Source organism: Canis aureus, chromosome 13 (genome assembly GCF_053574225.1).
Source record: "Canis aureus isolate CA01 chromosome 13, VMU_Caureus_v.1.0, whole genome shotgun sequence".
NCBI classification, from domain to species: Eukaryota; Metazoa; Chordata; class Mammalia; order Carnivora; family Canidae; genus Canis; species Canis aureus.
Genome location: NC_135623.1, coordinates 8387894 through 8413572, shown reverse-complemented (window position 1 = coordinate 8413572; position 25679 = coordinate 8387894). Strand labels below are relative to the sequence as shown.

The window sequence follows — 25679 nt, the reverse complement described above, 5'->3', positions numbered from 1 at the left end:
TTTCCTCTAGAGCCTTCAGAGAGCTTGGCCCTGCCGACACCTTGATTTCAGACTGTCCTTTGAAGCCCCCGCGGTGCTCTGTTGCAGCAGCCCCCAGCAAACACATATGCCTCCTTCCTGTTGTGCAGAAAGAGGGGTGACGTACAGGCCTCACGGCCCCCGGGTGTGGTTTTGTTGAGATGTTAAGAATATCAGGGCAAACGTATGGTGGAGAAGGACAGAGAGGGGCATGCGTCGGTCTGACCTGTGCTCTGGGCCAGATGCCTTACCCATGTGATCCCGCCTGGCCTGGGGGTCAGTGCAGCTGCCCCGTGAGGGTGGTTGGGAGAACAAAACGGGCTCACTCTGTCATTCAGCAAACGTGCTGAAGGTCCCTGTGTGGGCCCCTACTCTAGGTCCTAGGGACACAGCAGTGACCAGGACGGGCAAAGGTCTTGCTCCCAAGGAGGCAGATTCTTCTGGATCATGGCTGCAGGTGCCCTGCAGGGGCTGACCGGAAGCGCCCCGGGAAACGTACAGGGGTGTGAATGGGGCGGTGTGCAGGCTTGGCCTGGAGAGCCGCTGCGGCAGGGCCCCCGGGCCCAGGGGAACGCCTGGGCACCCAGCAGTCCCTGTCTGCGCTGCTTGCCCAGAGCCAGCAGAACTCTCTGCCCCGGGCAGGGACTGTGGAGGCAGCTCAAAGGAGGCTTGGGTCGTCAGGAGGGCCCCCCTCCTTGCCGCTCCGTCCCCCTCCGCCACTACACAGCCTCAGCTCAGCCCCACCCACTCCCTGACACTGTCCCTGGGCCAGGCCTGAGCCTGCTCTGGAGGCTCTCCCAGCTGTCCTGATGTCCCCTCTGGCTTCTGCAGACGCTCCCCATTTCCACCCCTGGAGGCCTCGTCTGGGCACCAGCCCCTCCCCTCCAGAGGCGTCCCCAGACATCACTCCTGTGCTATTCTTTTTTCCTGACAACTGTGGCATCAAATGTCAACCAGGCTCTGCTCAGCACCAGAAGGTTGGGGCAGGGGGGCTGGTTCTTGATAATTGTGTGGTTTAGGGGAGGGTCCTCTTGAGCCCCTGCTCCCCTCCTTCCCCGTGAGGGGCTAGGAATGGCCCTGGTCTGGCTCTGCTCCCAGATCACTGTGCTGCCTCCTCAGTCCTCGGTTTGTCTGAGCCACGAAGGGGAGGCAGGCTTCTCTGCCCTCACCTGGTGGTATGAGAATCAGGGGACACAGGCAGTACCCTGTAGGGCTCAGAGAGTGCTGGGCAAGTGGCAGTGGACTCCCCCGAGAGTGACTTCCTTCTAGGTGAGCTCTGGAAGAGGGTTCTTTGGGTGCGGAGTGGCTACGCCCAGCAAACCTTAGAGAAGCCAGTCTTCCTGTCCTCACTTGCCCCGAGTGAGCCGGGACAGCTGGCACCAAGCACTGGGGACGCGGGCTCTGGAGGGCTCTGACAGCTCAGCAGTGGCAGCGCGGAGGTGGCAGTGGCCGAGGTGGCACGGGCTATTCTGAGAGTTGGGCCGGGCTGGGGAGCGACACGGGAGGAGGGGAGAGCCCAGGAGAGGACAGTCCTGTGAGGGTGAGGGGAGTGTCCCTAGGGCCCGGTGAGGGGGTGTCCGCCAAAGGCCGTGTCCGCATTCATGGCAGGGAGAGCTGTGTAACGTGCACTGGTCACGGGGAGGGGACAGAACCACTGGGGTAGTGAGGCACGCACTGGGATTGCTTGGGTGTCCAGGTATGAGCTTTGTGATCCAAGTTCGAGTTGAGTGGGTAAAGCCCGCAGCTGTAGGTGCACGAGCCAGCGAGTGTACAGGCATTGGAATGCGAGCGTGTTCGAGTGCATGGGAAGGTGTGAGCAGAAGCAAACGAGCCTGTGTGTAGAACGGGGAGGCACGCAAGGGTAAACAAGTGGGGGCTTGTTTGTGCAGGAATGAACGTGGGAGAGGTGAGGAGGGCATACAGGGGAGAGCAAGCGTGGGGGAGGGGGGCGGGGTGTGAGAGACCCCGAGGCCAAGGGAACCCTCGGGAGGGTGTGCTTTAGGGACACAAGTCAAGGGATGTAGGCAGGTGCATGTGTGTGTGAGCGAACCAGTGTGCACCAGTGGAGGCCAGTATGTGCGTGGTGAGAGCAGGGGGGACGGTGTGAAGCGGAGCAAGGAGGAAGGGAAGATGTGTAGGAGCCCCAGTAACCGTAATAAAAACAGCTAGCATTTACTGAGCACTTACTCTGAGCCTGGTGCTGGCATTTGTGATCTTGTTGAATTTTTTACATATCCTACGAAGTTAGTGCTGTGATGATACTCATTTGTAGATCAGGAAATAGTGGCTTTGCACAGCTAAGTACCTCGCCCATACTCTTCATCACTGTGTTATCCTGCCTCGTAATGAATGTGTGAGGAGGGGCCAAGTAGTGAGTAAAGAATGAGCGTCTGTATTTGTGGTAGGTGTGAGTTTGAGTGTGTGTGTGTGGGAGGCTGAGTGTGCCACACGTGGGTCCCAGAGGAGAGTCCCAGCAGCAGCTGTGGACACTGGGCGGGGCAGGGGCCCGAGCAGAGCCTGAGTCAGCCTCCACGGCATCGCTGCCAATCTGACTTCCCAGCCCTGCAGTGGCAGCCTGTGCCAGGCCCCCCAGCTAAGGGATCCTCCCAGCTCTGGTATGGCCCCCAGCAGGCCCCCGTCTCACACAGCGGGCTGGGCCAAGGCTGGAGACTGGCAAGAGGCCTGCGTGGCCCCTAGGGTACCCGGGGGGCTGCCCCCAGTGTGGGCTCCCCAGGCAGGCAGGGCATAGGAGAAAGTGTGGGAGGGGGTCCAGCAGTGATTTCAGGCCCCTCGTGACTCTAAACAGAACCACCTGGAGGGTGTGTGTATGTGTGTGTGTGTGTGTGTGTGTGTGCAGAGTGGGGGCAGCCAACAGTTCCCATGCCCACCCCTGCCTTCGGGATGTGACTCAGGCAGATGCCATGCCAGGCATTTGCAAGCTGGGCCTACTTCCACGGGGGGTGGGGGGAGAGCAAGGAGGAGCCCTCCAACCCTGCCCCCACCATCACCCTTGGCCCTACTCCTCAAGGCTTAAGCTGGAAGGAAGGAATTTTTGAGAGTTGGCTGTCTCCCGTGGTGGAGTCTGGCCCCTGAATGCCCAGAGAAAGAGGTAAGCTGCAGCCTCCAGGCTGGTCTCCAGCCTCTCCAGATGCAGTACCACCCTGGCTGGAGAGCCTGGGATCCTGGTCCTGGCCCCTTACCTCTGTATCCTGGCGGGCAAAAGAGAAATGATATACTTAAGGGCCGCAAGGTGTTGCTGGCAGAGCCACAAGTGGAGGGGGGTGGGCAGGCAGGTAACAGAGCTAGTGGTGGGAGCTGGGGCTAGAGAGGGTGTCAGGATGAACTGACGCTTGAGCTGAGCTTTGAGGAATGGGACCATCTCCGATGAGGGCGCTGAGGAGGGGAAAGGGTGTCCCAGGCGAGGGGGGGGGCAGAGGCTGGCAGGTGGAGCGGTGGCTGGAAACGTAGCCCAGGACCCTGTGGGATGATGATCCAGTCAACCTCGGACTCCTCGGCTAGCCTGTGCAGTGGGGACCTCATCTGTGTCCGTCACCTGCCACTCTGGCCGGAGTGGCCCGAACAGTGCCTGGTGCATTAAAGGTGCTCAGTAAATGTCTGTTAAATCAAAGAGAAGTTTCTCCCCAAACAGGACGAACTTTGGGGCAAGTATGTGTTCAACAGCCCCCGCAGGAGCCTCCCAGAGGCTATAAACCAGCGGTTTGTGAACTGCGATCCGGGTGCATCACCGGGGAACTTGGAGAAACGCAAAGTCTCGCGCCCCAACGCAGGCCTGCTGGGCTGGGGCCCCGCAGTGCTTTAACGAGCTTTCCAGGGTGAGGGTGATTCTGCTGCGGGTCAAACTTTGAGAAGCGGGGCTCTTAAACTTCGGGCACAGGTCCCCTAAGAAGGAGCCCGTGAGGAACCCGTGTGCAGATGCGGAAGCTGCAACTGTGGCCCAGTGTGCCCCAAACTCAGATATTCTGGATCCCCCTCCCCTGTCCCCAGCGCAGTCCAGGGCACAAAGGACAGCTCCATCCCGCGCCCTATCGGGTTTCCAAGGTTGGAAACCGGGGTCGGGAGCCAGGGGGGCGGGGCACTCCCCGCGGGAGTAGGAGGCGGAGCCAAGCGCCCCGAGCCCCGCCCCTTCCCCGTTGCCCCGGGAAACCCCGGGTTGTAACAATAACCCGCTGACGCGCCGCCGGGAGGGATCCCGCCGAGCCCGTGGGCGGGGCGGCTCGGCCGCGGACCAACGAGAGGGCTCGGGCCCCGCCCCCGCGCGCCCCCCCGCGCCGAGCGGGGGGCGGGGTCGCTCCCGCCGCGCCTCCCCCGCTCCGTAGGCGGCGCTGTGGCGCGCGGGGGCCGCGGCGGGGTCGCCCCGAGCCGGGAGCGCCGCGCCCCCACCCCCGGGCCGCGGGCGGGGCGCCCGGGCGGGCGGAGGGCCGGGGCCGCGGGCGGGCACGCCCCGCCCCCTCCCGCGCCGGGCCCGCCCCCTCCCCGGCCCCCGCCCGTCCCGAGGTGCAGCCGGCGCTGAGCGCGGCGGGCGCGGGAGCTGGCGCTGGAGCCGGAGCGGCGGCGGCGGCGGCGGCGGCGGCGTTCCCGGGGCGGCGGCGGCGGCGGCGGCGGCGCGGGCTCCGGCATGGTGCAATCCGGCCTCGTCCCGGGAGAGCGGGGCCCGCGCGCGGGGCGGGCGCCGGGGGAGCGGCGGCAGCGACGGTGGCGGCGGCGGCTGCAGGCGCAAGCAGGCGGCAGGTGCTAGGAGCGGAGCGGGGCGAGCTGTGTGCCCGCCGGGCCCCGGGGCCGCCGCTGCCTCGCCGCCCCCTTCCTCCCCTCGCCTCGGGATTCCCAGCGCGCGCAGCCCCCCGTCTCGGCGTCCCGGCCCATGGCGCCCCGCGGCTGAGCCGGCGCCGCCAGGGACCCCTCCCGCGGGCCTCCCCGGGGCGCGCCGCTCCCGGAGCCGCCCGCCCGCCCTCCGCGGAGTCTCCCTCCCCTCCTCGCCCGAGCCGGGCGGGACCATGGCTGCGAAGCTGCGAGCGCATCAGGTGGACGTGGACCCGGACTTCGCGCCGCAGAGCCGGCCGCGCTCGTGCACCTGGCCGCTGCCGCAGCCCGACCTGGCGGGCGACGAGGACGGAGCGCCGGGCGCGGGGGGCGCCGAGGGCGCCGAGGACTGCGGGCCGGAGCGCAGGGCGACGGCCCCGGCCATGGCCCCGGCGGCGCCGCTGGGCGCGGAGGTCGGGCCGCTGCGGAAAGCCAAGAGCTCGCGGCGGAACGCGTGGGGGAACCTGTCCTACGCCGACCTCATCACCAAAGCCATCGAGAGCGCCCCGGACAAGCGCCTCACGCTCTCGCAGATCTACGACTGGATGGTCCGCTACGTGCCCTACTTCAAGGATAAAGGCGACAGCAACAGCTCGGCCGGCTGGAAGGTGGGAGCGTCCGGCCGCGGAGGGGGGCCGGGGGCGCCGCCGGGGCCTCCGGGGGCGCCGAGGGGAGGGAGGCCCTGGGGCACCCCTCGGGGTCACGGAGTGTGCGCCCGGGAGCAAGGGGCCGGCGGGCGGGGGCGCGCTGCGAGCAGCTGTGTGCGTGCTCTGGGTGCAGGGCGGGAGGTCTGGTGAGGTGACCGGGGACCGCCACTTTGAGGCCCACCCACCCCCGGGACGCCGCCACCCCGTGCGTGGCTGCAGAGCAGAGGAACCCATTCCCAGGCTTCTGATGTGTGGGGGCCCCCGCTTAAGCCCCCCGCGAGTTTGCTTTGTGCGTTACTCTTGTTTTACCCTCTCCGCCAGGGCACCCTCCTTAAAGAGCTGGAATAATGGCCTGGGGCCAGTGTCTGCTTTCTCCCCAGATCTCTCCCACTGCCCTCCCTGGAGCTGGCCCCAGGGTAAGGAGTGAGCCCCCGGGCCCCCGCAGCCCTGCGTGTGGTGCCAAGAGTTCACCCTAGGGCACCCGCCAGCCTGGGGTGGGGAACCGGTCAGGTGACCTGGAATCTGAGTTCTCCGTGGGGCAGCTGCTGTCTCCCCCCTGCCTGGATCAGCACGGTGGGCGGCCGGGTGATGACCTCTGCTGGTGTGAGGGCAGGGTGCTGAGGGCTGGGGACCTGCCCCTGCCCACCCCAGGCTGGCTTCCTGAGCCCAGATGCATTGGCGGGGGGAGGGGAGGGGAGGGGCAGGGGCAGGGGCACCCTAGGGAGGCCTCAGTGCCATCCAGTGGAAAGGGGGGAGCCATCTTGGGAGAGTGCAAGGGCCTGACTGGATTGTGGCCTCCAGACCCTCCTCTGGCCATCTTGTTGGGGGAGTGGGGATGGTCGATGCCTTTGCAGGAGAAGGAGGAGGAGGTTTGGGGGGGGGGTGCTGTGCCTTGGGCCTGTGAGCTGGTAGGCTTCCTGGGGGGGGGGTCTCTGCGAGGGAGGCAGGCCTGGAGGGAGGGGTGGCTGCGGCCAGGGTCAGAGGAAGGAGGTGTGCCTGGGAGGAGGCGAGCCTTGTGAACCCAGATGCTCTGGTCGCCCCCCCGGGGGCTGCGTTGTAGGGGCCTCGGTGCTCCGCCAGGTCCCGTGGCTCTCAGGCTTCATGCTGGCATCTTCTGTGTCTCTCTCTGGCCACCATGGGGTGGAGGCACAGGTTGGAGGCGGCCCCATGAGTTTCCTCCCACATCATCTCTCCAGCCTCCTTGAGCTCAGCCCCCACGAGAACACTTGCTCCTCCTAAGTGGGTACTGCCCTTGGGATTTGGTGCTCCCCTGCCTCCCTGTCCCCAAGCACTGTCCCACCTTTCAGTCGCTGTTGTCCTCAAGAGCACAGAGTTCCGATGCCTCTTCCAGGAAGCCTTCCTTGGCCCTCTTGAGCTGACTAAGGACTTCCCTCTTCCCTGGCCCTCTCCTGCCTGTCATAAGGCTCAGTCTTTTGTGTCCTGTTACATTTCCCCTCCCCACCTACCCGTCAGAAGACAGTGGCAGTGGCGGAGCAATCTCTGTGCCCACAGCACCCAGCATAGAGCCTGGCACTGAGAAGCCGCGGTGCCTGTCTGGTGAGAGTGTGAAGAAACGGGTGGCTGGTGCAGAGGATGCCGAGGCTGGGGAGGGTGCCGTGGGCCAGAGTAATCCAGGGAGGGCTTCCTGCAGGAGGTGGAGCCCCACCTGAGCTTGAGGGATCAGGAGTGGTGGGGGAGGATGGCAAGAGGAGACATGAGCTGGAGTTCACTGAGGGTCTCAGGGCCAAGGCAGGGCTTCCAGGGGCTGCTGGGTGGCAGGTGCCAGTCACCTTCAGGCGTCGGTGCCAGGTGTCTCCTTAACGCTCTCAGCAGTCCCCGAGGTGGCTGTCACTGTCACCATTTACAGAGCTGGGCGCTGAGGGGCAGAGCGGAGGAGTGAACTGCCCAAGGTCACACAGTCAGCGGATGGGAAGGCTGGACTCCAGTCCAGGTGTGTCTCCTTCCGAGGCCCCACGGAGCCTCTGCCATAGTGTCCTGCTGGCACTGGGTGTGGGAGGGGGACACAGATGGCTTTAGAACGGGCTGTGGGGTGCAGATCTAAATCCTAGAAGGTGGCTGGGAATGTGCTGGGAGATAATTTGGTCCCCTGAGTTCATTTCTGGGACGATGAGACTGAGGCCGCGAAGGGGAGGGAACTTCTCAGGTTGTTGGTGAGCGGCAGGTGCTGGACGATGGCCCAGGTCTCCTGCCTGCGTGTTGGCAGTGCTTCCCACGGCCCCACGCTGCTGGGGACACACTGGTTCTCCCTGCACCTGGCTCAAGAAGGAAGACGCCCTAGTGGGCTGGGGCATGGGAGAGGGAGCCTGAGGCTCCTGACCTGGGCCCTGGCCGAGACCACCCAGGCACTGGATGAGGGCTGTTGGAGGGGTCCCTGGCCTTCCCCATCTCATGTGGTCAGTGGCTGTCCTCCTTCTACCCCACCCCCCATCCTTTTTCTCCTCTCATTCCTGCCTCCCCTTCTCCCACCCCACCCCCCCCACGCCACCCCACTGCATTCCCATTCAGCATTCAGTCCCTCTGGGGAACCTGGTGGAGGAGGGACCATCCCCAACTCCCAGCCAGCCTGTGCTTTAGCAGAGGCTGTGGTACAGCTCAGGTGCCAGGGCGGAGGCTGGGGCCCATTGTTCCTTCCTCCCTCCCCTCCCCCACACAAGTGTTGCACCCGAATCCCTGGGGCTTAGCAAACCCTGTGTCAGATGGAGGGTGGAGGACCAAAGGGGAAGGCATGGGGCCTGCCTTCAGGATGCATCAGGGCTCCACACCCAGGCTGTGTATTCTACAGGCGGGAAGGGCGGGAGGTGGGGGCCGGGGGGCAAGGAAGGCAGGTTACATGCCCCCCCCCCCCCCCCCCCCCCCCCGGGAGCCCGGGCAAATGCTCACAGAGAAAGTGGCACTTGATCTGGGCTGTCTTCGCTGGGGGGTAGAATTTGGGAGAAAGTCTCTCAAGGGATGTTGACTGTAGACGCAAAGGCAAGGGGGTAGAGGGCTGGGCGGCCAGGCCGGAAGCAGCAGCTTCTAGGGACGGCAGGGAGGTGGCATGGGGAGGGCAGAGCGGGCCCGGCCGGAAGGGCCCGTGTGCTCGGCTTTTGCCCTGTGGTCCCACCCGTGACGTGGGGAGGTAGAGGTGCGGTGGGTAGGATGGCCGCAGGTGCAGGGCCCCCAAGAGGCTGCAGCCTGTAGAGAGGCCCGCCTTGGTGGGGGGCGCTCCACCAAAGGGGCTGGCCTGCTTCCCTCAGGACACAGGGTCTCCAGGCCCCGGGTGAGGGCTTGGACAGGAGACTTGCCCTCACTCGCCAGTGTCCTCAAAGTGCATCCAGGTGGAGCCTCCGGGCTCCTCCCTGAGGCTCCAGCCCCACCTTCCCTTGCACAGGACTCCTCCAGGAAGCCTTCCGGGCTGCTCTGGGTCCTGGTGCTCCTTCCACTTAGCGCCCCTGGAGTTGTTCTGTCTGCTTTTGTGTTTCCTGGCTGCCAGCTCCCCTGAGAGCTCCCAGGCCAGGCCTGGGCACCTCCCATTCCTGTCCCCAGGCCTGATGGGGGAGGAGCTCAGTGGATGGGGACTTCCCTTCTCCCTCCGGGCCTGGAGCAGCCCCGCGGTTGGGGGATGGGGTGGGGAGGGCTGGTGCTACCCCCATGTGGCCCGGACTGGCTGGCCGGTGGGTCTTAGGTGGGGTGGAGGGGGGGGGGGCCGCCCCGGATCCAGAGGCCAGTAGGAGGGTCCTGTTACAGGCAGGCGGAGCAGTGGCTGCGGGTGCAGAGGGCTCCCCCTTCCCTCCTCCCTCCAGCTTGCTCCAGCAGGGCTCCCTCCTCCTCCTTTGTCCTCCGGGGATCCCCAGCCCCAAGGGCTGGTGGGGGTGCGGGAGGAGGCGGTGTGAGCCCCGGTTGGGGGGTGTCCTCACCCCCCCGCACTGCACGAGCGGGGGGCTGGCAGCTGCCCGCCTCCTGGGCACGAGCCCGTGCCAGCCGCTCCTGGCACAGTTGCTGGCACGCCCGGCAGACTCCCACGGCCACCTGCTCACACCCACCCACGAGCGCTGGCGCGCTGCGGGCCCTTCCGGCTTCCCGGGCCTCCCGGCGCCCCTCCCCCTCCCCCGCCGCCCGCTCGGGAGCCCCCACCCCGTCCCCTGCTCCCCGGGGCGCCCCCCCCACCCCGGGGCCCCCTCGCCGCAGCCAGGCCGGCCCCCTCCCTGCGCAACTTGGGGAGCTCCGGAGTCTGGGCCTCGGGAGAGGCCCCTGGGGTAGCTGCGGGAGAAGGAGGGCCCAGAGGCAGACAGACAGACGGACAGACAGGGTGAGGGCCCCGCCTGCCACCTGGCGCCGCTCCAGCGGGCCGATGGCGGGCAGCGCCGTGCCAGGCGGTAATTGCAGACAGACTAATTTAAAGAGATGAGACGGTTATTTTTAACTCGTGTTAAGGTAATGAACGGCGCGGGGGGTTTGCGGGTTCGAAAGTTCAGCGCCCCCCAACCCCCACTTTCTGCGGGTTGGGGCCCCCCTCTCTGCACACCCCGAGGACTCCAGCTCCAGGACCCCCTGGAGTTGGGGGCCTCTGCCAGGGACCCGGAGGGCTGAGAGGGTCAGGAGAGGGGCGCCCCCTGGCCCCCCGCAGATCCCTTCACATCCTGGCCACCGGCTCTCCGGGGGGTGTAGGAGCATCCCTGTCCTCCAGTTGGAGAAGTGACTTGCCCCGAGGTCCCGTCCCTAGGAAGCGTCTGGCCTGGGAACTGAACGCCTTTCTGACCCCTTGACTCCAACTTTTTCCGCGCCACCGGGGCTGGAGGAGAGGGCTTGTGTTTGGATTTGAGAGGGCACAGGCCTGTTCCTGGCAACCCAGGGTCTTGTCTTTGAGTGGCAGCTGGTGGTGGCCGCCACACGGGGCCGCGGAAGCCTCTCTGTCCCCGTCGTCTGAGGGGCAAGGGGGTGTGGGTACAAGCTTCTGGGGTACGGACCTACTGGGTATATAGCAGGGGGAGCCCCCTCCTTACCTCACTGCCTCCCTTACCTGGTGGGAGGCTCACCAGCAGCCCCTCCCAATTTGCAGCCTGGAAGCCTGCCTCCCAGCTTGGGGGTGGGTACCTGGGAAACAGGTCACATACTGCCCCCCTCCCTTTCCACCTGTGGATCAGGCTTTGGAGGGCTCTAGGGTGGGGAGTCATGGGACCATGCATGACCTTCCGGGCCCAGTTCCTGGCTCACACACCCCTGGTGACTGAGTGCTGCAGCAGGAGTGCCCTTTCTATTAGGCCTCAAAGTTGTGAGCACTTCCTTCCTTCTCCCTGGCAGCGGCCCAGTCCCCCAGGGCATCGCTTCTGTCCCCTGTCTGTCCCCTGTCCCGGTGTATTAGTTCAGGGTTTGGGTCAGCTGGAGCGGTGGGATCCCGAGCGGTGGAGGGGTGCACAGAGTGCCCACAGAGCGCCCATCAGGGTTCTGATCCAGTGTGTGAGCTGGAGCAAGGCTCTCTCTCATTCTGATCCTTGAGGTCCTCATCAGCACCCAAAGGCCCTTCGCGGGATCCCTGGTTCTTTCAGGCCTCCGGCTGACAAGCCCTCTGGTTCGAGAAGCCAGGGGGGTCGGTTAGTTGGGACCTAGGCACGAAGTACTAATAGGACTTCTCAGGGGTGCGGGCCTGTGAATACAGGTGTGGATGGACCAGAACTTGGGTCCTGCTTGGGGAGGCCTACCCTGACCTTGGCAATACCCTGGTGCAAACATACTTTGGACACTATGAAGGGTGTGCTCGTGGCAGTCTCTGGGGTGGGCCCCCAGAGCAGACAGATGGGAGTGCAGGGTGTTGGGTGGGCATTGACTAAGGCTCTGGGGCCTGGGTAGGGCGCTCAGGGGGACAGCTGGATCTGGAGTGCCCCCCCTTCCTCCTGGCACCCTGGTTACCATGGAAACCAACTCCTGTTTGGGAGGGTTTGGCTGTTTGCTGCCTCTCCCCACCCCCCAACCCATATGTGGAGGTGGGAGGGGGGCCAGGTGGCGTGTGGGGGAGGGGCCTCCCACACCCTCCCCCCCCCCAGGGCCTCCCTCTTTGCAGAGAAACCTTTCTGGTCTCTGGGGGGGCGTTGCCTGTTGTGGGAAGGGGAACAGGAATTAAGAGAATTAACGTCTGGGTGCTAGGCTGTTGGGCACTTCACATGCGTACGTTCTTGTTTTACATCCTCCCTGGACCCTGCCAGGTATGTGTTAATAGCCCCATTTTTCAGTTAAGGAAATGGAGGCCAAGAAAGGTGAAGTCACTTGGCCGGGGCAGCATGGCTGGGACGAGGCTGAGGCTGGATTTAGACACCGGCCGGTCTTTCCCATGTTTCTCCCAGCGCTGTGCAGTCTCAGCCCCAAGCACCCCAGCCCGCCTGCCCCAAGGATCCCTCATGCTCCAGAACCCTCTGGGGCTCCTCAGTTTCCCCTGGGAGCCAGCCGAGCTTGAACTGCCCTCCTTCCTGTTTTCCCTGCTGCCTGTAACCTCAGGACCCCCTCACACTGCCACCTTTCCACCCCATACCCCCTGCCGTTGACAGATGCTCATCAAGGTGGCTCCTGACTCCTGGACTGAGCCCTTGGGCCACCCGTCAGAAACTAGGCTGGGGAGACTAAATACAGGCCCACCTCCCAGGTGATTCTGGAACCTACTACATCTCTGAGAATTCCTGCCTTAAATCCTTCGTTGTTGGCAAACCTGGTTGATGTTCAGAGTCACCTAGAAGCTTTTAAATAATACAGGTTTCCAGTTTCCATACCAGATCCTCCGAGGGTCTGATTTTAATAGGACTGTCTACCGATGGACCAGATTCTGAGCCAATGACTCAGATGGCAGTGTCCCGGGCTCCTGTGTGTCCCTCCCTTCTACTCCCAGTGTAGACCAGCTTCTTCTCTAAGCAGGCTGTCCAGGTGGAGCCCCCCTCCCCTCCCTCTCACTCTTTTTGGGCCCTCCAGAGAATTGAGGGCCAAGGGGTGGACTCCCCAGCCCCAACACCTTCACCCTCCTGTCTTAGGTATGAACACAGCTGGAGGGGCTAGCGCCAGCAGCCAGGGCTGATGCCCCCTGCCACTGGGAGCCTGTGGCTGCAGGAGGACGCGTGCTGGTGTAAATACTCAGCGAGCCTCTGGAACTGGACCAGGAAGGGCCTGCAAGTCACAGCCCCTGTTCTCTGATGTGCACAGTTTGGTGTGTACAGTGTGTGTACAGTGTGGTGCTGTCCCGACAGGGCCCCCTCCAGGGACCTTAGCATGACACTCAAGCGCTTGGCTCCCTGGTCCCAGCGGATCACTCCACTCCTTGCTCTTCTGACCCTCGAATTAGCCACCCTGAACGGTTCTAGCTCAGGATTCAGCCGCCACGTGCCGTTACACACATGCTTTCATCGAACTCTCGCGGCACCCTGTGAGGCTGCTACTGTGATTCCTCTGTTTTAGGAAGAAATAAGGCTGGAGAAAGTGGCTTTCGTTGTATCCTGCTGTAAGTGACAGAAATAAAACTCCCCGGGCTACTCCTCCCTAGCCCAGTGTTCAGGCCAGGCCAATCCAAGCTCACACACACACACACACACACACACACACACACCCCTCACCCCCCCTACACCATGTCCCCCCCACCCCATCCCACCATCCCCATCATTGTCTCTCTCTGCTCCCTCTTAAGAATGTGGCCCTGAGGCTTCCAGCCTGGGGGATGCTCCAGGGGTACCTGGCTCAGACCGGCATGCTTGGGTGCTATGCCGTGGTGTTCTGTGGTATACTCCCCTCTTCTGCACCCCCCTCTGCAGGCCCAAGGCTGATGACAACTTCCCCCATGCACTTCCATCCAGGCTTACACCTGTTAACCCCCCACTGCACTGCTGCTCAGAGGAACCAGTCTGGCTCCCTGACCTCTCGAGTGACCCACAGGTCAAGCGGGGGAGATAAGATGAGGCCTCGTGAATTTGATTCGGGATAAAGATTGCTCAGGGTCATGAGGGGAGGCCAAATAATGAGCTCTGGGTATGTGGAGGTGGGGAGGGGAACCAGACAAAGGAGGTCAGAGCCTCAGGACTCTTTAGGAGCCCCCTGGGGTCTGGTTCTGTTGGTCAGAGCACAGCAGGACCTGAGGCTGGGGCCAGAGAGGAATGGTCTTGAATATCCAGCCAGGGGAGTGGCACTACTAGCTGGGGAATGACAGAGGCAGACAGATCATTCAGGCCTGGTGTGGACAAAGGGGAAAGAGTGGCTTTGGCCACCCAGATGCTGGGGACCAGGGAAGAAGGTGGGTCTGAGGGGGTAGAGGCCCAAAGAGTCCAAGAAGCAGGCCTGAGGTGCCCTGCAGGAACCTTTGGTACCTAGGGGATCTCAGAGGTGAGACGGTGGTGTGGTGAGGAGTCCTGGAGGCAGCAGGGAGGAGCAAACCTAGCTCTGCCACTCACCATCTACGTGGCCTTTGGCCACTGAGCCTGTCTTCTCCTCTACAAAATGGGATAATAATAGTTCTCATGCCCAGGCTTTGTTGTGAGAGTAAAACAGGAGAGATCCGTGTAATAAGGTCCCCAAGAAATCCTGGCAGACACCCTTAGGGCTATAGGTTGCTCTGGGAAAGGAAAGGAATCCCTTCCCTGTTGGGGTGTAGGGTGGGGATCCTGGGTCCTGATCCTTGAGAGACACAGGCGTGTGTGTGTGTGTGTGTGTGTGTGTGTGTGTGTGTGTTGGGGGAGGGTGTCCTTCCTCTAATGCCTCCCTTACCCTCCCCAAGGTGGCGGCTCTTCAGGATGTCCAAGCTTCCACCTGCCTCTAGCTTGGCCCACTGTTTTCTGGCCTCCAGAGCCTTCCTCGTGGCCTTGGGAGGCCAGCAGGCAGGTTTAAGACTCACTATTTTCACAGATGAAGGCAGTGGTTTGCTCAAGGTCACCCTTGAACCCAGGGCCACCTGCTCCTGGACGCGGGCGTCTCTTTGCCCACGAGGAGGCTGTGTGACCTTGGACATGGCCCTTCCCTCTCTGGCTCTGAGTCCCATCTAGAGATCCCCTCCCCCAACACTCTGGGAAGCAGTGTTGCCTCCTCCACCCCGTCTGTCCCCTCCCCCTGTCCTCTGCTGGCCTTGCCGGCTCTGTAACCTGAGCTGGGGCTGTGGGGGAAGGGGGCTTGCCCTCTGCCAGAGGCACCTGCCAGCTGAGCAGATGTGAGGGGATGGAGGCCCCCTCCCCCCAGGGGATCTCAGGCTCTTAGCGCAGCTAGGCTGGGGCTTGGGCATGCAGGGCTCCGCACACCCAGCCCTGGCCTCTGGCCTCTACACCCAGAGCTTACCCTGAGCACTTGTTCATTTTTCAGCGGACGTTCACGCTCCAACATGTCCTGCAAGGACCTCTCAGTATCCAGAAGACAGATGGCAGATGAGGGCTGGTGCCCCGGTCTGGGTGGGCTGCCTTGGGCTCCTGGAGCCCCTTGGCATGGGGATAGAGGGCCAAGGGCAGCCCCTGGGGGTGAGGCCAGTGTCTGTGCTGGTGGCCATGCCCCCGGGAGAGCAGATGGTTCTCTTGGCGCTGTGCCCACTCTTCCTCTTTCCCCCAGGAGCCAGCCTACAGGGCTGGGGCACAGCTGCTGGGCCCTCCCCAGAGCTGGGCCCAGGGCAGGGCTGGGTGAGGTCACCGCAGCTGCTCCCAGGGCCTGGGGCAGGGGTGTTAGGGAGGTGCTGCATGCGGAGGGAAGGACGGGGTTCACACTGAGGAGAGATAGGGAGAGGCCAGAATGGCTTTGCATTTAGGGATCCCCTTTAATCTTGGATGAGGGAGGAAAGAATCTTTGGAGGACTCGATGAGCCAGGGTGGACAGCCTCACCCCCCTCCCACCCCCTAGAGCTGCTGTCAGGCCTGGCTCCTCCTCAGAGGCATCTCCGGGTGGGAGGCAGAGGAAAGGCCTTGGGTGTGACTCCCTTTCCCCACCACTAACTTACATCATGCAGCCTGGGGCAGCTCCATCTGTCTCCTGGAGCCTCAGTTTCCCAGCAGTGAAATAGGCACACTAAGCCAACTCAGAGAATTGTTAAAAAGACGGTAAGATTTGAAGTGTCGTCGTGCCAGCGCAGCGCATAGCACGTAGGGAGTGTTCAGTAAATGGTAGTTGGTACTTTTCCTTCCTTTACTGAATTCTCCCCGGGAGCCTGGAAGTGCTGAGGAGCAGCAGGGAGGTGGCCGAGGCAGCAGGATTGGGAGCCCGAGGCAGGAGGCGAGGCCGGGAGCTCTGGCCTGAGGTTTTGGGGACCAGGAACCGCACCGGGCCCACGTGGCTCAGGGCTGCCCGGAGCCCCAGCCTGTGCTCCAAGGGCTGCCCCGCCGAGTTCAAGTGCGGAGGCCCACTCGTACCCAGTGTCATACCCGGTGTCGCACCCCGTGTCGCTCTGGGTCGTGGATATGTTTCTGCAGCAGCGCTGAGGTGGGAGCCACCACCTTTGGGACTTGGAGAGGGAAGTAGAGAGACATCACAGAGTTTGCCTCGGTGGAGCAGCAGGAACTGGTCAAGCTGAGAAGTGGGGGGCAGCGGGAGCAGAGTGCGGAAGGCAGGCAGTGTAAGACCCCCCCGGGTGGCTGGAGCCCAGGGAGGGAGCTGAAGGGCATGGGGCTGATGAGGCCGTAGAGCCTCAGGGCTCCTCTGTGTCAGTCTGGAGTTGGACCTGAGCCCCCAGGAGACGAGGAGCCATGGGGTTTGAGTAGAGGTGAGCTTCGACTTCTGCTGCTGCTTTGCCTGTACCCAGCCGAGGTGTGCGGGCTCTGCTCTCTCTGGGGTGGCGGTGTGGGATGTCAGGGCCTGTCCTTGACCTCATGCCTTGCTTTGGACATTTGGTTCCTCTTGGTCCCTGGCTGCCTGCTTCTGTTCCACTGCTGACCCCAAGCCCAGTCACCTATGGACACCTGTTGCCTGATGCCCCCGCCTGCCCTTCTGCTCCTCCTCCACTACAGACCCTGGTGCCAAGGATTTGCACATGGCCTCAGGCCTCTCCAGGTCACCCCCTTCTGCCAGGAAGCCTGCCTGGACTGAGCATCCCAGCTTTAGCCCAGGTGGCAGAGCAAGGGACCCTCAGAGAGACCGTGGCTCTGAGACAGGCGTGTCTGTCTGGCCAGCCTGGGACTCCAGCGTGGGGTGTGGGGTACGGGGTGGGACAGGGGCTGCTCCCGGGGCTCTGAGTCAGGGAGAGGATGAGATTCATGACATGCAGGATCCCATCTGGGTCCCAGCCCTCCCCATGAATATTGTTACCCTCTTTTACAGGGGAGGCCCAAGGTCACATGAATGAAGTTGGGATTCCAGCCCAGCTCTCAACCTTTCTTCATGCAGGGAGAGAGGAACAGAGGGAGGGAGAGGGCAAACAGGAGCCATGGAGGAGATCAGAGAACTCACATAGGCCCAGAGGTGGTCTCTGCCCAGGGATCATCACCACCCTTGGGAAGGCAAGGTCAGCTTCCTAGGGGAGGGGCTGAGCCAAACCTCAGATAATGATGGAACCTGGAGAGGTTCCCATACCCAGCTCTGGGCTTGGATGCGTGCAAGTCCTAGGACTGAACTGTAAGGTCCTGGGATTCCCCGGATGTCAGGAAGGCCAGGAGGTAGCATAGGACTCGTGGTGGGTGGGGGACACAAGACTTGGGTCTCCTGTCTCTGCTGAAAGCCAGGAAGCTTGGGCTTGAGAACCAAGGCAAGGATGGCCGCTGAGGTGGGCGGGATCGGGTCCCCTGCCACCCAGGTGGAGCGGGTGGGGAGCGCCCTGGCTTTGGAACCCGACAGCTTGGAGACCCCGACCTGCCTCCAGGACTTCCCAGCTTCATCACCTTGGTAGTCCTTCTACCCTCCCAAGCCCACTTCCCCACTTTGTCAAATAGCAGCGCTGCTTTGCAGGGTGGTCATCGGGACTGAAAGAAGAAATGTGTCTGAAGGACCCAGCCGGCGGGGCCTGGCGTGTGGTAGGTGGTGCCCTTCTGCTGCCTTGGTATTTGAAGCCCGTGCCCGCGGTGTGCTAGAGCTGGCTGCCTTGGCTCGGAAGAGCCGGTCCTGCACACTTCTTCCCAGTTCTGTACTCGGTGACGTCATGCTGGCAGCTAAAAATTGGCTGCGATGGGAGTATCCATGCCGCAGAAATCAGCAAAAGCTACAGATCAAATCAGGTGGGATCTTTTCCCTCCTGGAGAGCTGGAGGAAATCAGTCCTGTGGGCCCTTCTGAGCCTTAGAGGGGACAGAATGGGAAGTGGAGTAATGGTCGGGCACTGGCTGTGCTGAACAACCTAGGACTCGGGGTCCCTGGGCCCTTGCGGGACTAGAACTCGGGGTCCCTGGGCCCTTGCGGGGCGGGCGGAGATCAGATACAGCCTTAGCGCCAGGCAGCCCTCTGTAGGCAGGGGGAAGGAGCGGTGAGACCACTCTTCTCTCTAGGTCTTCCCTCCCCTCCCCGTCTCCCCCCTGCACCCCCCCCCCCCCCCCCCCCCCCCCCCCCCCGCCAGCCCCTGGGACTCCGGCGGGCTCTGGCCTGGAGGAGGGCGAGCTATCAGGGAATGGAGCTGTGCGAGGAGGAGAAATGAGGTTGTAGTGGAAGATAAACGAGGTTGTACTGTCAGGGAATGAGGTGGTACTTGGAGGCAAGGTGAGGCTGCATTATTAGATAGATGAGGTTGTCCTGTCAGGGGATGAAGAGTACTTGTAGGAGAGATGACGTCCTGCCGGACCGGCCGGGTTACACCGTCAGAGAACACAGCCCACCACCGGCAGAAGGAGAGACTCCGACTTGGAGGATAAATGAGGGTGTCCTGCTGGATAGATGAGGGGGCCCGTCAGGTGAATGGAGTGCTGTTAGCAAATGAGGTTGTACTTGCTGGATAAATGGGACTGGGGTGCTGGATAAATGGGGTTGTGCTGTCAGATGAATGCATTACTGCTCGTGGGCGAAGGGTGTCCTGGGAATAAATGAGAGCGTCCTGCTGGATAGATGAGCTGCCACCACCAAATGGATCAGACCCTGTCCGTGAGGGAGGCACCGTCAGCAAGGAGGAGGTGGCTGTCTCCCCGCCAGGGCTCCCCCCTGGCCCCGGCAGGACGGGCTCTCGGAAACCTTGGCCCCAACGAGCCCTGGATCGCCCAAGCCTATCTGGGCAGCGGGAGGAGCCGGGCGGGGTGTGCAGGTGTGCAGGTGCACATTCCCCCCGTGAGGCCTTGCTCACCTCTCACGGAACCCCGGAGCCTCCTCTGCGCTGCTGTCTGTGGATCGGGCTGCTCCCCACTTCCTTCCACCCCATGCCCGGCTCTCATTCTGTGTTCGCTTCTCTCAGCCCAGTGTGGGGAAGCTAGTCGGCCCAGTTTTCTTTAATTGTCCCTGCACCCAGTCTCACCCCCCTTCTCTCTCTGTTTCAGTCAATCAGTGAACATTTATTAGATGCCTCGTGTGTATCGAACACCTGGGGTACAGTCAAAAGTGGACAAAAATCCCTCACAAAACTAAATAAAATTACATATTTATATATAACTCTATATTAATTTCTTAATATATATATATATACAAGCGATCTGTTAATTAAGAAAGTGATCATTGCTTTAGAAAAGTGGAGAGCAGGTAAGGGGGCCAAGAAATGGCAGGGAGGAGGAGCAAATGGTGAGAGTGGTTGGGATGGGTAAAGGATCCCATCTGAACACAGCCTGGAGAGTGATGAGAGATTGATTGGGTATCTGGGTGAACAGTGTTCCCCTGAGGCAGAGGCCCCAGGGTGGGACCGCGCCCAGCAGGGTCAAGGAACTAGAGGGAGGAATCAAGCGGGACAGCGTTAGGGGAGGAGTCTGAGAGGTCGTGGAGGGGCTTGTGGGTTAGGGCAAGGCCTTCCTTCTTTACTCCGAGATGGGGAGCATCAGAGGGGTCCGGCAAGACTAGACTCTATCCAAGTTATTTAAAGGGCCACTCTGACTGCTGGGTGGTGGAGGGCTGTGGAGACACAAGAGTGGAAGCAGGTAGCTGTTTGAGGAAATAGAGGTTCAAAGCATCCTGCCCCAGAGTTGAGCTGCTCATGGGGTGCTGGAGCCAAAACCGGAATCCAGATCCAACCCAGAGCCCATGCACTTTACCCTGCACCAGCCTCCTCTCCCCCGGTGGCTGAGCCCCACGGGCCCAGCCTCCCTAGCCCCGGGTTCTGAGCGAGAGCGGGGTGGGCACGGATGTCCACTGCTGTGCCTTCCCTCTGCTCCGTGATGGTCCCCCTCCCAAATCAGCGAGGTCCGTGTCCCCCCCCCCCGCTGTTAACCTGCTCCAGGCCTGCGGGGAGGTGTGGGAGGTATGAGGCTCCAGAAGCCAGGCCCAGCTCTGGGCACAGGGGAGCCCGGGCATGCCGGGGCTGTGGCTGTGGTGGCGGGTTGCTAGGCGACTCTAAGAGGGAGCCCTGGTTACTGCTGCCTGGCAGAGGCGGCTCCCTTCTCTGCCTCCCTCACCTCCTCCGTGGCCTCTGGCCTCCCAGGAGGCCTCGTGGGTGAGTTGTGATCTGTGCTTGCCACTGGGTTCTTGGCTGGGAGCTCTGATTGGTACCAGGTGGCTGGGCCCCAAGGAGCCTGACTGGGCTGCAGGGCCAGGACTTCCCTCAGGGGCCACAGCCTTGGTGCACACCTGGTGCTCAGCCTGGGCTCCACAGTCAGGGGCCTAGGTCTTTATCCAACTCTGGGCTCCCTCCCTGGGTGACGGCAGCCTTCTAGGCCTTGACTGCCCATCCATCTGGCCTGCAGCCTCCCTCCACGGGGGCCTGGTTTCCTGTGAGAGCGCCAGGGGTGCCGAGCCAGCCCAGCTCCAGGCACCCTGCCCCCGCTCCCTGATGGCTTGAGTGTGACACTCCATTTTGCATTAGATTCCATTTGTGAACAGACTTCCACTACCTTAAAAAAAAAAAAAAAAAAAAGTTTGGGGGTCTGGATGGCTCAGTCCGTTAAGCTTCTACCTTTGTTTGGCTCAGGTCATGATTCCAGGGTCCTGGGATTGAGCCTGGGCAGGAGGCATCCGGCTCCCTACTCAGTGGGGAGTCTGCTTGTCCTTCTCTTTCTCTGCCCCTTCCTGCCCCCCCCAAGTCATGCTCTCTCCCTCTCTCTCAAATAAAAATCTTTACACTTGATCTTACCCAAAAGGCCAAGAAGCAATCAAATAAAAATCTTAAAAAAAAAAGAGAAAAGTTTGAAAACCTGTGGACTGAATGAGTTCAAGAACTTTCAGTGTCATATGTGAAAAAGTCACAGAGTACAGTTGGCACATCTCATCAGTGTCCAGGTGAGGAAACAGGCTCAGGTGAGGCTTGGTGGGGTGAGAAGAGCACCACACCAGGGGTCAGGTGGCCCGTGCTCAAATCCCTGCTCTGCTTCCAGGTCCTGGGCAACCTTGGGGGAGTCCTTTCTTCTGAGTGACCTGCCGTGGTTCCAGGCTGGGGCTCCAGCTCCCAGGGGTACCCGACCAGGCAGGAACACAGTGGGGAAGAGTGCAAACCCTCATAGGTGCAGAGCATGCGCTCTTGGTACAAATCATCTAAAACAGTATTTGTATATTCAGAAAGCTTAGATGCGCTAAGAGGTACAATGCGAAATCCCCCTGAATGCTAAAAATGAAGCCCAAGACTTAATAGGAAATTTTGCCCTTGCACCATGCCCCTGGTCTTCTCATGCTGCCAACTTCTAGGGATAGTTTACATGGAAAGTTTGAGAAGCACTAGGGTACTGGCTTCCTAAGATTCTTTGGAAATTCCCGGACTCGTTTCTCTCTCCCGTGGCAGTATGTGACGTCCTGTAGACTTGGGTGAGAGTCACCTGAAATCAGTACGTGGCCCTGCCATTTGAACTGTGGGACTGGCAGCTTGCTTAACCTCTCTGAGCCTTACTCTCCTCATCTTGAGATGGGGATCGCAATCCCTGACTTGTATGGAGTTTGATAGAATGCGGGAGATAAAGTACTTCTAACACCTAGGGCCGAACAAGCAGGTACTGAGTGGGTGCTGGCACTTGGCGATGTCCTTCCCTCTCTCTCCCCCGCTCGCCCCGCGCCCCCCAGCACTCAGGCTGGCACATAGTGACACTGATGAAGAGGTGTTGCCTGCCCGACCTCCAGCTGGAGAAGCTGGGAGGTGGAGCCTCTGTGAAGCCAGACAGTCCCATGAGGAGAACGGAGGCCCCCGAGGCCTCTGAACACAGGTGTGCAGGAGGGGCTAGGGAGCCAGGTGCAGGGGCAGGAGTGGGAAGGGGGTATCCACTGGAGGGAGCACCACTCCCTGGGGCTTCCTCTCCCCCTCTTCACAGGGTCCCAGGAGAAGCCAGGCAGGGCAATGCTGGGAGGGGCCTTGGAGCTGTCACCTCCCAAGACCAGAAAGTGCCAGCGATAGGGAGGGAGGGAGTGGTGCCTGAAGAATCAGGTCCCAGGAGCTGGGAGCGTGAGTGGGGAAGGAGCCCTCCTTCTGGTGACTTGGTGGAAGGAGGCAGGAGGGAGGGCCCTCACTGGTCAGTGGTTATGGGGCTTGGTGGACAAACAGGTTAAGAGTAGGTCCGAGAGCTGGGTGGATCTGGAGTGGTACCTGGCATCGCTGCCTGTGGGACCCTGGGCAAATTACATCATGCCTCTGGGCCTCTGTTCCCCGGTACAGTGAGATGGGGTGATGCCAGCTTCCCAGACTTGCTGGTGCCTAGCACAGTTATACTCGGGTCACGACATTAAGGAGGTAGAGACAGAGCAGGTCTGCTGGGTGATCTAACAGTGTGGTCTTCTGGCCAGAGTGAGGCCTTTAACCGGTGTTTATGAGCACCTGGTGCATCCACCTAACAGGTGCCCACACACATCACCCCAGGCAGTGATCTAACAGCCTTCTGAGGCCGTTACTGAATGGTGCCTGTTTTGGTCAGCGTCGTTCACTGAGGCACAGGCTCACGGAGATGGAGTCAATGGCCATGGTCACATAGCTGGGTGGCTGCAAAGAGCCAGGCATCCCGCCCAGCCCTTCCGATAGCCCAGCCCATGCTCCTTCCACAGCAGTATCTGAGTCGGGAGGTCAAGGCCCCCAGGCGGCAGGCCCCAGAGATGGGGCAGGGCAGGTGCAGCCCCCAAGTCGTCATTGAGGTGCTTGTGGGGAGCCAGGTTGCAGGAGCTATGGCCCCCTCCCCCCTGCTCCCCTAACCCCGCCTTCTTGGCAAAAGCAGGCTTCGACACGGGGAGCATTAGAGACTGGAGCAGCAGAAATTTAGAAAGCGTGGACAGGACTGGGAGAGGTGGGGCCCAGGGAGGGACGAGCAACAGCAGAAGGGGCCGCACGTAGCCCTGGGCAAGCCACTTCACCCCTCTGAGCCTTGGTCTTCTGGTTGTAAATGGGGATTATGCCACCTGATGGGGACTTTGTGAAGCTTCTATCAGAAGGAGGCTTTGGGGGCAAAGCTCCTCCGCTTCAGGTGGTTAGGGGGAGCACAGGCTGGGAGCTGGGCGGGCCTGAAGGTGGGCACTGAGCAGAGGTGGGGCCTGAGGTCCCCGTGGCTGATGGATGTGCTTTGAGGGGCTTGCTGGGAATCTAGGCTTCTATAGTTCTGACAGGCGCTCACAAGACTTGGGGGAAATTTCAGAAGAGTTTCGGGCCTGTCCCCACCTTGGGGACCCCCAGCCTTTTCTGCTTTCCCCGGCCAGGCCCTCCCAGCAAAGGGTTAACAGTCTTCTCTACCTGCAGTTGCATTTTAAAGACACGAAATTAAAGCAGGTAATTTATTCTCCCCACACACGAAAGAGCAATTAGTTCTAAACAGGGCTTAATCAGTCACCGCGAGATTGATTTCTGGAGCCCTGGGTTTTCGGGCTCCTGGCGCCATGCCAGGCTGGGGAGGGAGGGGGGCAGACAAATGAGCCGCGGCGGCAGGAGCCCTTACATAATCTGCTGGGGGGCCCTGGCAGCCTGGCTAGCCTCAGGCGGGGCTGGGCTGGGGAGAGGGGGCCCTGCTGCAGCTCCTGGGGAGTAGCCCTCCCGTTGTGCCACGCCTTCTGGGGACAGGCCAGGCCCAAAGCTGCAGCCCCACCCTCTGGGCCGCGTGCGTGTGTGTGTGTGTGTGTGTGTGTGTGTGTGTGTGTGTGTGAAGAGTGGAGCGGTGCTGGGGTAGAAGGTGGGTATTCCTGTCCAACCTTTACTTACACCTGTCCTCCCCCTCTTCACCCCATTCACCCTCCATCGTATGTTTCCTCCCATTGCCCCTTCTCCTTCCTCTTCTCTTTTTTTTCTCTGTTTTCTGCCCCTCGTCCTTCCATCGCTTCCTCTTCTTTCCTCCTGGCCTCCTCGCCCCCCCCCCCCCCCCCCCCGTGTCCTTGTCTCTGGCCACAGAACTCCATCCGGCACAACCTGTCGCTGCACACCCGGTTCATCCGCGTGCAGAACGAGGGCACGGGCAAGAGCTCCTGGTGGATGCTGAACCCCGAGGGCGGAAAGACGGGCAAGACCCCGCGCCGGCGGGCCGTGTCCATGGACAACGGGGCCAAGTTCCTGCGCATCAAGGGCAAGGCGAGCAAGAAGAAGCAGCTGCAGGCGCCGGAGAGGAGCCCCGAGGACAGCCCCCCGGGCGCGCCGGCCCCGGGGCCCGTGCCCGCCGCCGCCAAGTGGGCCACCAGCCCGGCCTCGCACGCCAGCGACGACTACGAGGCGTGGGCCGACTTCCGCGGCGGCGGGAGGCCCCTGCTCGGGGAGGCGGCCGAGCTGGAGGACGACGAGGCCCTGGAGGCCCTGGCGCCGTCGTCGCCGCTCATGTACCCGAGCCCGGCGAGCGCGCTGTCGCCCGCGCTGGGGGCGCGCTGCCCCGGGGAGCTGCCGCGCCTGGCCGAGCTGGGGGGCGCGCTGGGGCTGCACGGCGGCGGCGCGGGGCTGCCCGAGGCCCTGCTGGACGGCGCGCAGGACGCGTACGGGCCGCGGGCCCGGGCCGGGACGCCCGCCTACTTCGGCGGCTGCAAGGGCGGCGCCTACGGGGGCGCGGGCGGGGGCGCGGGCGCGGGCGCGGGCGGGGGCGCGGGCGGGGCCTTCGGGCCGCCGGCGCTGGGCGCGCTGCGCCGCCTGCCCATGCAGACCATCCAGGAGAACAAGCAGGCCAGCTTCGCGCCCGCCGCCGCGCCCTTCCGCCCGGGGGCGCTGCCCGCGCTGCTGCCGCCGCCCGCGCCCAGGCCCGGCCCGGTGCTCGGCGCGCCCGGGGAGCTGGCGCTGGCGGGCGCGGCCGCCTACCCCGGCCCCGGCAAGGGCGCCGCCCCGTACGCGCCGCCGGCGCCCTCGCGCAGTGCCTTAGCCCACCCCATCAGCCTTATGACGCTGCCCGGCGAGGCGGGCGCCGCGGGCCTGGCGCCCCCGAGCCACGCCGCCGCCTTCGGGGCCCCGCCCGCCGGCCTCCTGCTGGACGCGCTGCCCGGGCCCTACGCGGCGGCCGCCGGGCCGCTGGGGGCCGCGCCCGACCGCTTCCCGGCCGACCTGGACCTCGACATGTTCAGCGGGAGCCTCGAGTGCGACGTCGAGTCCATCATCCTCAACGACTTCATGGACAGCGACGAGATGGACTTCAACTTCGACTCGGCCCTGCCCCCGCCGCCGCCCGGCCTGGCCGGGGCCCCGCCCCCCAACCAGAGCTGGGTGCCGGGCTGAGCGGCCTCCGCGCCCCCGGGCGCCCCCCCCCCGCCCCGCCCCCGTCGAGGGCTCGTCTTCCCGTCCCGACCCCCTGCGCCCCACCCCGACCTCGGCCCCGCCCCGCCCCGCCCCGCGGGAGGCCCCTGGGGGGGGCGCTGGAGGAGGGCGCTGGGGCACCTGCCGCTCCCGCCCACTCCTGAGACCCGGGCCCCGCGGGCTTGGGGCCGGTGGCGGTGGGGACGAGCCAGGTGGGCCCCGACCAGGAGGGGCGGCACGGGGCTGGGGCGCCTCCGAGCCTCCAGGCTTCATCTGCGCGCCCTCGCCGCGGCCCACCGCCCGCCCATCCCCAGCTGACCCCTTCCCGCCCTCCCAGCCTCACCCCCCGGAGCCAGGAACCGCCTCCCGTCCCTGGAAGCACTCACACCTACCTGTTGGCTGTTCACCCCCAGCTGTTTCCCTTCAGCCCTGAAACCACCCTTAGGGTCCCCACTCCCAGGGCTCAGCCCCCCCCACTTCCCAGCCCTGCAGGCCCCAGCTGCCCCTCTCCTCTCAGGTTGGAGGCAATCCCCCTTCCCATCCCCGCCCCCCCACCCC

The 25679-nt window shown here is 63.0% G+C and overlaps 1 protein-coding gene and 1 long non-coding RNA gene across 2 annotated transcripts; both read left to right on the top strand.

The window, feature by feature from the left end:
* The first annotated feature begins 4897 nt into the window (after positions 1-4897).
* On the top strand, positions 4898-25211 carry FOXO6 (forkhead box O6). Its single transcript, XM_077844489.1, has 2 exons — positions 4898-5444; positions 23808-25211. Exons 1-2 carry the CDS (start codon positions 5031-5033, stop codon positions 25101-25103), a joined length of 1710 nt encoding a protein of 569 aa, XP_077700615.1. The 5' UTR covers positions 4898-5030; the 3' UTR covers positions 25104-25211.
* On the top strand, positions 6432-12534 carry LOC144281772 (uncharacterized). Its single transcript, XR_013350168.1, has 3 exons — positions 6432-7434; positions 12023-12117; positions 12497-12534. It is a non-coding gene; the product is annotated as an uncharacterized LOC144281772 (long non-coding RNA).
* Positions 25212-25679: the final 468 nt, after the last annotated feature.

What these genes read in the sequence shown, in the direction of transcription:
- FOXO6 (XM_077844489.1), top strand. Translation starts at nt 5,031, where the DNA reads ATGGCTGCGAAGCTGCGAGCGCATCAGGTGGACGTGGACCCGGACTTC. An exon ending in ACAGCTCGGCCGGCTGGAAG is followed by an intron (nt 5,445 to 23,807) that starts GTGGGAGCGTCC and finishes CTCTGGCCACAG; the next exon opens with AACTCCATCCGGCACAACCT.